This window comes from Chlorocebus sabaeus, chromosome 22 (assembly GCF_047675955.1).
Source record: "Chlorocebus sabaeus isolate Y175 chromosome 22, mChlSab1.0.hap1, whole genome shotgun sequence".
NCBI classification, from domain to species: Eukaryota; Metazoa; Chordata; class Mammalia; order Primates; family Cercopithecidae; genus Chlorocebus; species Chlorocebus sabaeus.
The window spans coordinates 93,111,921-93,128,521 of record NC_132925.1 but is presented as its reverse complement, the minus strand read 5'-3'; the positions used below and the strand labels follow the sequence as shown (position 1 = coordinate 93,128,521).

The window sequence follows — 16,601 nt, the reverse complement described above, 5'->3', positions numbered from 1 at the left end:
TCAGAGTGAGGGTGAACTGGGAACACTCTCGTATGAACTCACAACATGACTTCACACTGGGTGGTTCAAAAAGTCTGAGCCAAGGATGGATGTGGTTTAAAGTGGTGCTAGGATATTCACAATAGCAAAGACATGGAATTACCCTAAATACCCATCAATGATAGACTGGATAAAGAACATGTGGTACATATATACCATGGAATACTATGCAGCCATAAAAAAAGAACACAATCACGTCCTTTGCAGGGACGTGGTTGGAGCTGGAGGCCATTATCCTCGGCAACCTAACGCAGGAACAGAAAACCAAACACCGCATGTTCTCACTTATAAGCAGAGCTAAATGATGAGAACTCATAAACACAAAGAAGGGAACAGATACTGGAGCCTACTTGACGGGGGAGGGTAGGAGGAGGGAGAGGATCAAGAAAAACAGCTAATAGGTACTAGACTCAAAACTTGGGTGATGAAATAATCTGCACACAAACCCTATGACACAAGTTTACCTGTGTAACAAACCTGCACTTGTACCCCTGAACTTAAAAGTTAAAAATAAGTAAATAAATAAAGTGATGCTGGGTTGGTCATACCTGCAGGCACCTGGCTGAAGCAAATGTAGATTCTGTCTGGAGGAACCTATCTTTCAAGTCACATCTTAGAGTAGTCCTACAATTAACAATCTAAGGAGCATGTCCTCGCTACTCAAAACATTGCACACCACACAAGGAAGTTGAGGCACCATGAGCAAATGTCAGCCAGCAAAATAACTGGGAGCAGGCAGAGCCTTTGAGGCTTGAGATACAGGAATGACCATGGGGACGGTTTAACATGCCTGTGAGGGCACTCTTTCTTAGGTTTGCTGGTGGGTACATGGATGTTGCTAATGTTAGTCTTTATTCTCCATATATGTTTTATAAATATCCTTTTGTCTATTCAATACAGAGTAAAAGCAATTAAAAATCATAACAATGTCAATTCTCCTTACATTAATCTCTCAAAGCAATTCCAATTAAAAAGCCAGCAGGGTTTTCTCAGGAACTTAACAATCTGATTCTAAAATTGATATTGAAGGATAATAGTCCTTAAATTCTAGGATGGTTTTGAGAAAGGAGAGAAAATTGGAGAGTCAGGTTGGGGGCAGATTTGACCTACCAGATAGTTACACATATTTTAAAGCTATAATTATAGAAATATAATTAAAGATGAGAAAGCTACAGTTATAAAAATAGTGGGGTACTGGCATGAAAACAAAAAGATAGCCCAGTGGGGGCTGTGGAGAGCCTGTAACCTGATGCCTACCCAGGAGGACACTTGACACACTTTATACAAAGCATCACGTCTGCGGGAAATGAGGGCTCTGCAGTAGATGGTGGCAACATTGGCTCACCAGAAGGAGAAAGGAAGTTGTATCCTACCGTAACAAAACTTCAGAGGAATTAAAACTCTGAATGTGAAAAGTAAAAATGATAAAGCTAATTAAAACATATAGGACCAGCACAGTGGCTCATACCTGTAATCCCAACACTCTGGGAGGCCAAGGTAGGAGGATCACTCGAGCCCAGGAGTTCAAGACCAGCCTGGTCAACATAGTGAGTCTCTGTCTTCACAAAAATAAAATTAGCCAGGCATGGTGGCACATACCTTACTCCCTGCTACTCTGGAGGCTAAGGTGGGAGGATCGCTTGAGCCCAGGATTTCCAGGCTGTAGTGAGCCATGATCATGCCACTGCCCTCCAACCTGGACAACAGAGCTAGACCCTGTCTCTAAAATAAAAAATAAAACCGAAACCAAAATGCATATAGGACCATGTTTTTATGACTTGGGATGAAGCATATTTTTAAAAATAAGATTCAAAACCCACAAACCGCTGGGTGCAGTGGCTCACACGGGTAATCCCACCGCTTTGGGAGGCTGGGGTGGGAGGATTGCTTGAGCCCAGGAGTTCAAGATCAGGCTAGGCAACATAGTGACACCCCATGACTACAAAAAATTTAAAAACTAGGTACTCAACAGGCTGAGGTGGGAGGATCGCTTGAGCCCAGGTTGAGGCTACAGTGAACCATATCACGCCACTGCACTCTAGCCTGGGTAACAGAGCAAGACTCTGTCTCAAAAAAAACAAAAAACAAAAAACAAAACTCACAAACCTGAAGAAATGTGTTAGGCTTGATTACACCAAAACTAAGTTTATCTGTTCAGTAAAGGATACCAAATCTCACTGAAGACTGATGAATTAAGATAGGGCTCTGTCCAAAACCAACCAGAGGTCAATATTGAACATATCTAAGGAGCTCTTGAAAATAACAAGCAGAGTGAGTTGAGGGGAGATGTGAGGCTTCCATGGCCTCACCATGGAGATTAGGCCAGGCCAGCTTCCTGATCTCCTGGCAGGGCAGGGAACCCCATCCTCAGGAGCACCAGAGATTGGGGGATGGGGGGCTCCTGAAGTGAGGTTTAAATTTAAATAGAAACTTTTAATGGGACAAGGCATTTCATAACTGAAAGTGACTAAAAATTATGAGCTCTGCCCAAAATGACATTTGGGGAAGGAAGGACATAGGATATGTGGGGGCAATTATTTGAAAGAATAAAAGCATTTAATGTGAATACCTTAACAAATTCAGACGACTTAGTAAACAATTACAGGAGATATGCAGCACAATATAATTTATACCAACTAAAACACACACAGTAACACTATGCATTCTTCAAAGACACAGATATCTTTAATTACACTTTATTATGATTATGATTATGATTATTTGAGATGGAGTCTTGCTCTGTCACACAGGCTGGAGTGCAGTGGCATGATCTTGGCTCACTGCAACCTCCACCTCCTGGGTTCAAGCGATTCTCCTGTCTCAGCCTCCCGAGTAACTGGGATTACAGCCACCTGCCACCACGCCCAGCTAATTTTTGTATTTTTAGTAGAGATGGGGTTTTGCCATGTTGGCCAAGCTGGTCTCGAACTCCTGACCTCAGGTGATCCACCCACCTTGGCCTCCCAAAGTGCTGGGATCACAGGTGTGAGCCACCGTGCCTGGCCTAATTACACATATTAGACAGATTGGAATTGATGTTCTTTTGTGGAGAAGGGCAAATGGAAGATGAAGGAGAAAATGAAGCCAGTGATAATCACACCAGCAATGATAGCGTGAGGACCCTTGCCTGAGATAGGACTGATGGGACTGTAGGGGCCCACAGAAAGCAAGAACATGAGAGAAGAAGAGAGAGAGAGATCCACTGTAGGTAAGCATTCTCTCACCTCAGTGAAATAAAACCAGAGTTCAGAAACAAAATGTGAGTCACTCCATCAACAGAAAAAGTAACTTTCAAAACGTTAAAGTAAAACAAAATCTACAATTAGAATGTAGAGTAATGAGAACGTCACGTATTGCACAGGATGTGGGCCTAACCTGCACACAGATTGTCATGGTCTAAAGTACTTTTAATATCAAACAAGAGAGAATAAAAATAAATTATTTGTTATTATCATCAATTATCACTACACATTCAGCTCAAGACACTTGAAAAGCAATTAATAAAGACAAAAAGAAGACAGCTCATGTGTTACAAAGCAGAAAAATCATAGACTTGAGAAATAAAAATCAATAGCTTATTCTTAAAAAACAACAAGGCTGGGCACAGTGGCTCACGTCTGTAATCCCAGCACTTTGGGAGACTTAGGCAGGAGGATTACTTGAGCTCAGGAGCTCCAGACCAGCCTGGGCAAAACAGTGAAATCCTGTTTCTACAAAAAATTTTAAAAACTAGCTGGGCATAGTGGCACATGCCTGTAGTCCCAGCTTCTCAGGAGGCTGAGGCAGAAGGATCGTTTGAGGCCGTGAGTTCAAGGTAACAGTGAGCTATGATCACAGCACTGCACTCTAGCCTGGGCAACAGAGTGAGACCCTGTTTCAAACAAAACAACAACAAGAACAACAAAACAGATAAGCACTTTGTGACTCTTACCAAGAAAAACAGAAAGAGAAGGAAAAATGGAAACACTTCATGGTTTGAGTAGAAAAGAAACTAGAACACATCCAGGGAAAATATACTTTCTCAGAATCTCAAGACTGTTGACAATTTCCTCTTTATGGATTTACACTCTGGATGAAACGACCTTTTTCTATGAAACAGAAATCATTTAAACAAATTTAAAGAGTGACAGAAAGCCCGACAAGTCCAATAACTATGGGCAAAACAACTTAAAATATTCCCCAAGAGCAACCACTCAAAGGAAAACAGGCCTATGTGGTTTCATAGGCAACTGCTATCCAGCGTTCAAGGACGAGATAATTTGTGTTATTTCAAATGTTCCAGAACATGAACGAATATTTTTCAAGTGAAGCATCGTCCTGATACTATCACTTGACAAAGGGGTGCCTTTCTCTACATACCTTAAAGTGGAGCCCAGCGTCCCTGGAGGAAAAAGTGAAAAGGTTATGTGCATTGTGCTGTGTGGACTGTACCACGTGGTACTATTTGTTCCCCAGGGCCCAGACCTTTCTGAAGCTCAGTGTTATCCATGTCTGGCCCAGAGCCCAGCATACGGTGTCTGTTGAATGAATAAATAAATGAAAGCATGCTCCACAAAAAGATATTAGGAAGCTGAATCCAACAGATGAATGAAACAAAAGTACGCCATAAGCAGGGAGGAATGATCTTGGAAAGCAGGGCGCATGGACGTGAGGAATCTGTTCAGGGAACGGACTGGGCATCCTGAGAGCAGAGTCAGAAAACACATGTATAAAGGAGAACGTTCTTTCCTGAAATCAAATGCCGTGGCCAAACAGAAAGGAATGACTCTCCCCTCAACAGATGACAGGCCAAATTGGCACCATGGCATGCTTCAGGGTAAAGTGTAAGAAGCACTTCCATGAATGTGGGCAGCAAGAGAAAACACAGCTATGACTCTAGGTTGTTTTGGGGAGAGAGGGGGACTCAAAACAATGAAAAAAGTAAAACACAAATAAAAGAGAAAGAGGTGAAATCATTACTAATTACAAGTCATATGAGCGTAGGCCTAGAAAGCCCAAGAGTCCACTAAAAATTCTTAGATATAATAAAAGAGTCAAGCAAGATGAACTCCCAGATGCCTTCAACACGAGGAAGAGTCTGGAGGATGGAAATGAAGAAAGTGAAAATGCAGGAAGTCTCTGGCCCCCTGCTAAGGAGGCTGTAGACACTGATTAACTACGTGATAATTCAATTTTAAATATATATGTGGAAAATACGAGGTGACCAATAGCAGAAGGAAATGTACATACGTAACTTCCAAACCGCTGGAGGATAAAAGTAGAGTGAAGAAAAAAAAAACCAAAATGTAAGGTGAGGGAACAAAAAAAAAAATCCCCAATCTTCTTGGTAAATAGATTAAAGAACAATCTTTCAGATGTGTTGAAAAATAATAGCAGCCAGCTTTGTGTTGTTTACAAGAGATACATCTAAAACTAAATGACACACTGTCTCGTGGGAAATAATAATTTTTCTGGAATGTGGTTCTGAACATTTGCAATTACACAAGAAAAAGAAATGAGGACGACTTATAGGATTTTATTTTAGGAAAGAACACTCAGCTTTATAAATGTGTTTTCTGACTGTATGCTCTAACTCAATTTGCAGTCAGTTCGCTGAACAGATTCCTCATGCCATGCACATACACATTGGCAGGTGGTATGTCTGTGGCCCACTCAATTGAAGAGAATCAGCTAGGTCCAGGAAGGTTGCTTATTACAAAGTAAATACACAAAAATCTAAAATAAAAAACAGAAAATACAACAAAAGAAAATATACCAGGCTGGGCACAGTGGCTCATGCCTGTAATCCCAACACTTTGGGAGGCTGAGGAGGGCGGATTACCTGAGGTCAGGAGTTCGAGACCAGCCTGACCAACATGGTGGAACTCTATCTCTATTAAAAATACCAAAAATTAGCTGGGCATGGCGGCACACATCTGTAATCCCAGGTACTCGGGAGACTGAGACAGGAGAGTCGCTTGAATCCAGGAGTCGGAGGTTGCAGTGAGCTGAGATCGTGCCAATGCACTGTAGCCCTGGGGCCACAGAGCGAGATTCTGTCTGAAAATAATTAATTCATTAAATATATACATATACACCACTCACAATAAGGACATAATATATAATATTTAGGAATAGACTTAGGAAGCAGCATGCAGTAACTACATGGTGAAAGCTACAATGCTCTACAGACATAAAGAAATAGCGCAAAATAAAAAGTCTTTATTTCCCTAAAAGGATCTATTAATTTCCACCAAAACCCCCATGTGATTTTCTTTTTGACAACTTTATTCTAAAACTGTGGAAAGGAACGTGGGAGAACAGCAGGTAAATTCTTTAAAAGATGGAGAATGAAAGAGAACTTGCATTACCACATAAAAAAGAATTCTAAAGCTACAATAATTTTCAGAGTGGTGGTAGCATAGAGATGTAAATCGTAGGAAGACACCAAAATAGGGTGGGAATTTAGAATATGATAAAGGGAGCATTTCTGATTCATAGCAAAAAAAAAAAAAAAAAAAAAAAAAAAAAAAAAAAAAAAAAAACAAGTATTCAACAAAATATTTTTATATAACAGGCTACCCATTTAGAGAAAAATAATACTGAATTTCCTCTCTCAATCATCCAGGTGAAAAAAAAACCAAAGTATTTAAAGAAAAGAAATAGAAAATGATGAGTAAATAATTTTATAATCTTAGGATAGGAAAGGTATTTCGTTGTTGTTGTTGTTGTTGTTGTTGTTGTTGTTGTTTGAGTCTTGCTCTGTCGCCCAGGCTGGAGTGCAGTGGCGCAATCTCGGCTCACTGCAAGCTCCGCCTCCCGGGTTCACGCCATTCTCCTGCCTCAGCCTCCTGAGTAGCTGCGACTACAGGCGTCAGCCAACACGCCAGGTTAATTTTTTTTTTTTTTGGTGTTTTTAGTAGAGACGGGGTTTCACCGTGTTAGCCAGGATGGTCTCGGTCTCCCGACCTCGTGATCCGCCCACCTCGGCCTCCCAAAGTGCTGGGATTACAGGCCTGAGCCACTGCACCCGGCCAGGATAGGAAAAAAAAAAACAAAAAACCCTAAAATCATGGAGGAAAATAAGGATAGATATAAACACATAAAAATTTTACATAACCTTATGGGAAAAAAAAAAAACCTACACGAGAAAAAAGGGTAAATGAGGTACAAATAGGGTAAAATATTGTAAAGCATTTTACAATAGGTTACAACTTCCAGTACCCAAAGTTTTGGGGTAAATTTGTATTCTGAAATAATTTAAGACTTTCAGAAAAGTTGCAAGTATAATATTTTACCCAGATTCACTAATTTTGATGTTTTACCATATGTTTTATGTCTCCAAATGTATATATACATATACATGTATATATAAATGCTTGTGAGCCATTAGAAGTTAAGCTGAAAAAGACATAATTCTCCTTTACCACTAGTTACTACAGAACAGAATATCCAGAGTTTTTATAAATCAACAAAAACAAAAGTAGTTTAATAGACGAACACGGGCAAAGGACATGGAAAAGTGTAAATGGTACACTAAAAGAAGCAAGCATTTTATTTGGACTTCCTTTGTTCTTTTAAAATTGATTTAGAAGGTAAGTTTTTTCCTTGACCCCGGGTAAAACCTTGGGCAGAACCTGAACATTTTGCCTACTGTGGTTCACATAATCGCAATTGCCATGATTATACCAAGTGTCATATGAACGTCTCACTTCAGAAATCAGAATATCCATTTCCATGTAATAATCACAACGTTAGACTTGATTTAAAGTAAAACTTCTCCCCATTGGCATCAGGGCTTTGGCAAGTAGGAGGCTTCCCTCCCTCTAGCTTCCACTCCTCGTACCCTCATCTTACTAACCTGATCTTCCTAACCTGCCAGGGTAACAGCAGCAGAGTGAGGGGGAAAGAACTATCTTAACCTCCCCCCAACTCTCCCCTCCAGGCCACTGTAAGCTCCCTGAGCCTGGACGGATTTAGAGCTGACTGTCCCCTTCCCTTGAGGGGTACACATCAGGCTTTCTGAGTGATCCTGCAGGTACCACTCCCAGTAGACTTGCAGTGTGGAACAGGCACCCCCAGCCTGCTCATCCCTATCCCCTTAAAGGGAGAAAGGTGAGCTCATAGATGCAGTTCTCTCCAGAGAAATTCTCCTCGCAAAATCACCTCCAACCCTACCCTCTGGACCCTCTGATACAGACATGTAGCTGTAGCCGAATATCAGTCACACAACTCTCTTTGAATTCTGATACTGTATTTTGATATCTTTATTGAAACTTCCTACTTACCCTATTACACAAGCAATTTACAGAATTTCTTAATGTCATAAAATTAAAACAAAAACATGATATAAGTTTTAGTCTACCAAAAGGACAAAAGTTAAAATAAAAATAATACCTAGTTCTGGTGATGATGCAGGAAAAGTCATTTATCTACTGTTGGTGTTAATATAAATGGATTAAATCTTTGGGAGGCTAATTTGCAAATATCTATTGAAATTTTAAATATATATACAACTGATTTTGTAATTACACTTCTAAAAATTTATTGTAGATAAATGTTTGAACAAATGTGAAAAGGTATTCAATTTTTTTATTCTGGCATAGTAAAAAAAATATTGAAATGAGCTCAAATATCTGTCAATAGAAGAATGGTTAAGTAGATTGTGGCATAGCCATATGAGAAAATTATTATTCATCGGTTAAGGAAGATGGAACACATTTATATGTATAGACATAGAAAGGAGTCCAAGATATCTTTTAAGTAAAAATTTAAAAGTTGGAGAATAAAATTATATAACAGTCCTTTATTAAAAATCAAAACCAGAGGCCGGCTGCGGTGGCTCACACCTGTAATCCCAGCACTTTTGGAGGCCGAGGTGGGTGGATCACCTGAGGTCAGGAGTTTGAGACCAGCCTGACCAACATGGTGAAACCCTGTCTCTACTAAAAATACAAATTAGCTGGGCTTGGTGGCACATGCCTGTAATCCCAGCTACTTGGGAGGCTGAGGCAGGAGAATCACTTGAACCCGGGAGGCGGAAGTGCAGTGAGCCAAGATCGTGCCATTGCACTCCATCCTGGGCAACAAAGGCAAAACTCAGTCTCAAAAAAAAAGAAAAAAAAATCAAAACCAAAAACAAAAAAGCTAATGTAGAATTTTATATGTATAGAAAGAAGTGTTAGGAATATAAACCAAACAACTTAGTGTAGAAATTCCTAGGTAATTTGATTATAGGAAAGTCTCATTTTCTAATTTTGCACTTATGTATTACTTTTTAAACAAAATTTTATAGCATTTTTTTCAAAATCACAGAACATATTTTAAAATAAACTAGTGATGATGGAATCACAACAGTAAAAATTTAAGAAATGAATACAAAGTTCAAATCAAAAGTGATTTTATGATCTTAAATGCTTTCAACACAAAACTAGAAAGAGTAAACCTTCTCAGCATATTCCATATAATTGATACCACTTTAGAACTAATTTTAAGACAAGGAAACTGAGGTGGAAATCAATAACAAAAAACCATGAACAGATCAAAATAAAATCAAAATAGAAATTTTATAAAATATTGTGTCATGAAACTAAAGCCATATTCAGAGGGAAATATGTAGCCTCAAAAATTTGTATTGAGAAGGAAGAAAGAACAAAAATAAATTATGTAAGTGTCCAACTGAAAAAAACTACCGCTTGTGTTTACACAACCTTGATATATGAGAGAGGTAGGGACAGCTAGTGCAGGAAATGACTTTTTCAGTAAATAGCACTAGGAAAATTGGTAGTCCACATGAGAAGATAAATAAAAATAGATTCCTATGTTACACCATTCCTAAAATGAATGCCACATGGTTTCAATACATGAAAACCAAAATTTCCAAATTCTGAAGAAAAAAAATATAGGAGAATGTCTTTATGACCTTGGGAAAAGGAATGATTAAATAAGACACAAAAAGTATAAATCAGAGACATGACATATTTGACTAAAATAAAACCTAAATTGCTGTTCAGCAAAGGACAGTACAAACAAAATAAAAAGATAAATGGAAAACTGGGAGAAGATTTTGCAGTATACACAATGAACACAGAATTGTATCCAGAATATTAAAAAATAAAAAAATGAAAAAGGCAAACAATAGTAAAATGTCCAAAGTATATGAATAAGTGATTCATAGAAGAGGAATCACAAATAGTGAATAAGCATAAGAACTGCACAACCACTTAGTAACTGGGGACATGCACATTACGACCGCAACGGGTACTATTTCCCATCCATCGGAATGGAAAACATTTTATAGTCTGACAGTACCAAACGCTGGCAAGAAATGGAGCAACGAACTCTCAAATACTGTTGTTAGAATATAAATTAATACAATCACTTTGGAAAACAATTTGACCATGACTATTAAAGATGAAGGTAAATACAGCCTATGACCCAGCACTCCTGCTCAGATACATCTTGCTGAGAAATTGTGGAACATGTACATAGGGAGATGTGTGTGAGAATACTTAGAGCAGCAGCAGAGTTTGTGATATGAAAAAATTGGAAACTCCCTCAATGTTAATAAACAAGAGCTTGGGTAAATTGTGGCATACTCACAAAAGAGAATATTGTAGAGCAGTTAATGCATAAAACCTGCATGTATCCATATGAATAAATCTCAAAACCAATGTTGAATAGAAGGTGCAAGTGGCAGGTGGCAGAAGTCTTCATTCTATGCTTGCAGAATGAATGTCACTTATGCAAAACAGGTTCTGCCCACACATGACCCACATCTGGGCATGTAGCTGATGCTCAGAAGTGGTAAACTAACCTGAGAAGGACTGCCATCGCTACCTTCATTGTGGGCAGGGATAAGAGTATTTCACCCTTATTTTACAGGCTAAATGGAAGCCCAAGGGAAGGAGATTTTCTTTTCTTTTGTTATTTTACTTTAAGTTTCAGATACATGTGCAGAACATGCAAGTTTGTCATATAGGTATAGTGTGCCATGGTGGTTTGCTGCACCCATCAACCAATGATCTAGGTTTTAAGCCCCACATGCATTAGGTATTTGTCCTAATGCTATCCCTCCCCATGCCCCCGACCCCCAACAGGCCTTGATGTGTGTTGTTCTCCTCCCTGTGTCCATGTGTTCTCATTGTGCAACTCCCACTTATGAGTGAGAACATGCAGTGGTTAGGTTTCTGTTCCCGTGTTAGTTTGCTGAAGATGATGACTTCCAGCTTCATCCATGTGCCTGCAAAGGACATAATCTCATTCCTTTTATGGCTGCATAGTATTCCATGGTGTATATGTACTACATTTTCTTTATCCAGTCTATCATTGATGGCTATTTGAGTTGGTTCTATGTCTTTGCCATTGTAAATAGTGCTGCAATAAACATACGTGTGCATGTATTTTTTTGGTTTTTTTTTTTTTTTTGGTTTTTTTGTTTGTTTGTTTTTTGTTTTGAGACAGAGTCTCACTCTGTCACCCAGGCTGGAGTGCAGTAGCACAATCTCGGCTCACTGCAACCTCCACCTCCTGAGTTCAAGCAATTCTCCTGCCTCAGCCTCCCAAGTAGCTGGGATGACAGGTGTGCACCACCATGCCCAGCTAATTTTTGTATTTTTAGTAGAGACAAGGTTTCACCATGTTGGCCAGGCTGGTCTCCATCTCTTGACCTTGTGATCTGTCTACCTCGGCCTCCCAGGCATGTTTGTTTATAGCAGAATGATTTTTATTACTTTGGGTATATACCCAGTAATGGGATTGCTGGATCAAATGGTATTTAAAAAGTCAAGAAACAGTAGATACTGGCGTGGCTGTGCAGAAATAGGAACACTTTTACACTGTTGGTGGGAATGTAAATTAGTTCAGCCATTGTGGAAGACAGTGTGGCGATGCCTCAAGGATCTAGAACCAGAAGATTTTCATAAGGGGTCCCAGTGCCGTGTGAAAAGAAAATGCATGACTCATGAAAGCCTTCTCCTGCCCCACTCCACGCGCTCCGCACCTGACAAGTGTCCAAGCCCCATTCAGAGCGGGCACACAGCACATCATTCCCGATGAAGCTCTTCTTGTCCTTCAAGAAGAGGAATTGGTACCGCTGTCTGCAGATGTCATTGTTCACGATCCTCACAGCCACCTCGTGAAGACTGTAGGGAGTACTTGGGGTCGCTGAGGAAATAGAGAGCCAGCCTTGTCATCCCCTCAGCTTTTCGGCACATCTCCATCACAGTTGTCCATATTTGCTAAGGTAGGAGGGAGGGCCATTTCCTGGGATGGTGATTGATAAAGGCCCCAGCCCACAGTCTAACTTTTGAAAAAGCCCAGCTCATTAAAAAAGACTACACAAGGCCGGGCGCGGTGGCTCACGCCTGTAATCCCAGCACTTTGGGAGGCCGAGGCAGGCGGATCATGAGGTCAGGAGATCGAGACCATCCTGGCTAACACGGTGAAACTCTGTCTCTACTAAAAAATACAAAAAAAATTAGCCGGCAGTGGTGGCACATGCCTGTAGTCCCAACTACTCAGGAGGCTGAGGCAGGAGAATGGCATGAACCTGGGAGGCGGAGCTTGCAGTGAGCCAAGATCGCGCCACTGCGCTCCACACTCCAGCCTGAGTGACAGAGTGAGACTCCGTCTCAAAAAAATAAATAAATAAAATTAAAAAATAAAAAAGACTACACAAAAGTGTCCCAGGGGGCTTGGAGTGATATCCAGGCACCAAAGGACAGGAGGGGATTTCTCCAGTAATTCAGGTTCTACGAGGATGAAGAGCTGAGCTCTGCCTCATGGCCACCGGCAAGATGCCAAGACCCTAGAGTCCCAAGATGGCACCCCCTGGAAAGGAGGCCCCCACAAAGCCTCCCAGATTCCAGGACCCAAGGAGAGCACCAACAGGGGCCAGACCTCCAGGAATTTGGGGGTACCTCAGCATAACCAGCAAACAAGATGGATAGAGAAGCCTCAATACCTCAGTATGTCCTGAGATCGTGGCCCTCACGCCATTAATGGGAACTCCATTAATAACCAAGAGTTCACTTCCTGCAATGCTGCAGGGTAAGCACTTGGCATTTCATTTAACTTCACTTTGGGAACTGAGGTGCATGCAGGCCACATGCGTCTTTCACACTGGAGCACTGGGTCTATCTTTGTATCAAGAGGTCGGGAAATGTTTGCTGTCTGAGTGAATGAGTGAATAAAGGAATGAATGAATGAAGGAGCCCGCTGTGTTCTGAAGAGGCTAGTGTCTTGTAACCTCTGCCGGCCTTCACTCACCTTTTTTCCCTGTAGTTCCCCAGCCGATTACCCAGCACATGCTTCCAATGGATGGCTTGAATTTGATGTTAGGGAGGCAGACGGGCTGGACGAGGGGGGTCCATGGGATGGAGTTTCTGAGCTTTAGGAGGGCAATGTCCTGAGACACAAGATTGCTGAAATCCTTATGAATCGTCATGCGAATGAGCGGGAGTGGAGTGCCGTTTTCTGGGAGCTGGTGGACTCCCACCATCACGGTGTACAGGCTGGGGTCCTTGGATCTGCAGGACCATGGGTAGGAGGCCGGTCGCCAATGGTAAGGCCATAAGTAAGGGAGGAGACGGGCCCTGAGCTCAGGACCACCCAGCCGGGCCCCCTGCTCCCAGATCCCTAGATTCACCAGGGACCCCCGAGGCCAGAAAGCAAAGTCCCCAGGCCCCGCTGACTGACCTCTGCAAGCAGTGCGCAGCCGTGAGGATCCACTGGTGGTGGATGAGGGAGCCACTGCAGATGTACGTGCCCAGGAACAGGATGCTCACCTGCCATGGCCACTTGCCTACCTCTACCAGCTTCCCCTTCACCACCCTGCAGGACACGTTGGTCTGACCGCAGGCCCGGAGCCAGGGCCCTGAGGAAAGAGGATCTCAGGCAGCAAAGGGCAGCCCTCACACCCCTGGACACAGCAGATTTGAGACAGAGAGAGCCGCCTTCCAGCCCTGTTGTAAGCAGCCACTGCCACATGCACATGTGGGAAGGGGCTTTCGCCACTGCCTCAAAACTGGCAACCAGCCGGGCACAGAGGCTCACACCTATAATCCCCATGGCTCTGACCCATGGCCACCTGCAAGGTGCCAAAACCCTAGAGCCCCAAGATGGCACCCCCTGGAAAGCAGGCCCCCACAAAGCCTCCCAGATTCTAGGACCCAAGGAGAGCAGCAACAAGGGCCAGACCTCCAGGAATTTGGGGGTACCTCAGGATAACCAGCAAACAAGATGGATAGAGAAGCACTTTGGGACGCCAAGGTGGGTGGATCACTTGAGGTCAGGAGTTCAAGACCAGCCTGGCCAATATGATGAAACCCCATCTCTACTAAAACTACAAAAATTAGCCTAGCATGGTGGCACATGCCTGTAATCCCAGCTACTTGGGAGGCTGAGGCAGAAGAATCACTTGAACTTGGGAGGTGGAGGTTGCAGTGAGCTGAGATCATGCCACTGCACTCCAGCCTGGGTGACAGAGCCAGACTCCATCTCAAAAAAAAAAAAAAAAGGGCAACCAAAGGCCAGGGTCAGCAGGAGGTGCCCCATATTCTAGAGTTCCCAAACAATGAGAATGAGACAACTCCTCCTGGGCTTGTTATAAGCCATCAGCCAGGACTCATCCCTGCCCGTAGTTTACAAAGATGGTTGGGGGAGAGAAGCAGAAGAGAGAATCACTGCAGAGGTGAGCTGCCAGCCAGGGGATTGGTGATGGGGCACAAGTTGGCCAGGCTGCCTGTCCCCAGTGAACAGTAATGTCACACTGCACTGCTCCAGGGGCCACCCATGTGACCGTGTGAGGAAGTGAGTAGAGCTGCGTGTCCATTCCCTCCTTGACTCTCACTGGCCCCAGCAGCAGGCGTGAGAAGAGAGCAGGCTGCACTGAACCAGGTGTGAGATGGAGATTTTTAATGGGCCCAGTCTGGATTGGTACAAGTACTTACTAACTAAACATCACAAAGGACAAGAAAGGGAAAAAGTCACACCAGTAATTACAGAGCTTTGGACAGCCCAGGAGGGAGGATGGCTTGAGGCCAGGAGTTCGAGGCCAGCCTAAGTAACACAGTGAGATCTTGTTTCTACAAAAGCAAAATTAATCAGGTGTGGTGGTGCACACCTGTAGTCCCAGCTACTCAGGAGACTGAGGCAGGAGGATCACTTGAGCCCAGGAGTTCAAGGCTACAGTGAACTAGGATTGCACCCTCCATTCCAGCCTGGGTGACAAAGCAAGACCCTGTCTCTAAAAAAATTTTAATTTCTTTTTTAATATGGAATGCTTCACGAATTTGCATGTCATCCTCTTTTCACCCCCGAAGAGTCTATTGAACACAGTATTGAATTCTGGCTGCAGCACTCACAAACCACTGAATCTCTATGAGCCTCAATTTCCCACTGTGAAATGGGATGCTGATGAAGCTCGCCTCCCAGGGTGTTGCGATCTCACTCAGTCTCAGCTGGGCTGATACAGACTGGGCACTAAGCCTCACTTCCTCATCATTGCAAGATGGAGTCTCCTATGACTGTGCCTCCCAAACAAACTCAATCGTTTCATGGATGTTAGTGTTAGTCTGTTCCTTTTTTTTTTTTGAGATGGAGTCTCACTTTGTCGCCCAGGTTGGAGTGCAGTAGTGTGATTTCAGCTCACTGCAACCTCCACTTCCCAGGTTCAAGCTGTCCTCATGCCTCAGCCTCCTGAGTAGCTGGAATTACAGATGTGCACCACCATGCCCAGGTAATTTTTGTATTTTTAGTAGAGGCAGGGTTTTGCCATGTTGGCCAGGCTAGTCTCAAACTCCTGGTCTCAAGTGATCCACCCTCCTTGGCCTCCCACAGTGCTGGGATTACAGGCATGAGCCACTGTGCCCACTGTGTTCCCCCATTTTAAATAAGGCTCTTCCCTCCTGTGCTCATGGTCACCCTGGAAAATGGAACTGCCCTCACCGTTTGGACTCTCAGTCTGCTGAAGATGTACTACCCACCAGGACATGGACATACCAAGGCCCTTCAGGCATGAGGACAGCCCGACGCAGGCTCCCAGCAAACAGACCCCTCCAGCCTCTGTCCCATGTCCCTGAAGCTTACCTTCAATATATGGCTGATTCTCTAATCTGGCAGAAGAAAGTGGAGATGTAAGGCCTTGAAGATACCCCGGCCCACAGGCCATGGGAAGCTGGTACCTACTCCTCAATGCTCCTTCTAATGGGATGTGGAGGCAGAGGGGGTGTGGCACCTCCACTGTGCCAAGATTCTAGAACTCATGGATTGTGTGTTTATGACTGTGGGAAGTAGGTATCTGCCCCAGGGTTGGGGACCTACCTGGCTGTGGCAGTCACAGGACTCTGAGAAGGAGGCAGTGTGGTCATGGCAAGGCCCTGCCAGGGCCACAAGGTGATGCTGCTGTCAGGAACCTCCCTGGAGTGGTACTCCTGGTGCTCGGCCCATGACAGTGCCTCCTGGGCCCCGTCCTCTGCAGTGTACCCCAGCCTTGGCCTTGATGGTGCCCCCGGTGCATAGTTCTGAGCCTGTGACAGCACGACATGCTTGGCTTGTGACAGTGCCTGGTGCCTGGCCCATGA

The 16,601-nt window shown here is 43.2% G+C and overlaps 1 protein-coding gene across 1 annotated transcript; it reads right to left on the bottom strand.

The window, feature by feature from the left end:
• Positions 1-9,441: 9,441 nt before the first annotated feature.
• LOC103227550 (serine protease 46) lies at positions 9,442-16,388 on the bottom strand. Its single transcript, XM_073009602.1, has 5 exons — positions 16,342-16,388; positions 15,967-16,133; positions 13,717-13,909; positions 13,288-13,547; positions 9,442-12,183 (listed from the first exon to the last, which is right to left on the bottom strand). Exons 1-5 carry the CDS (start codon positions 16,386-16,388, stop codon positions 11,912-11,914), a joined length of 939 nt encoding a protein of 312 aa, XP_072865703.1. The 3' UTR covers positions 9,442-11,911.
• Positions 16,389-16,601: the final 213 nt, after the last annotated feature.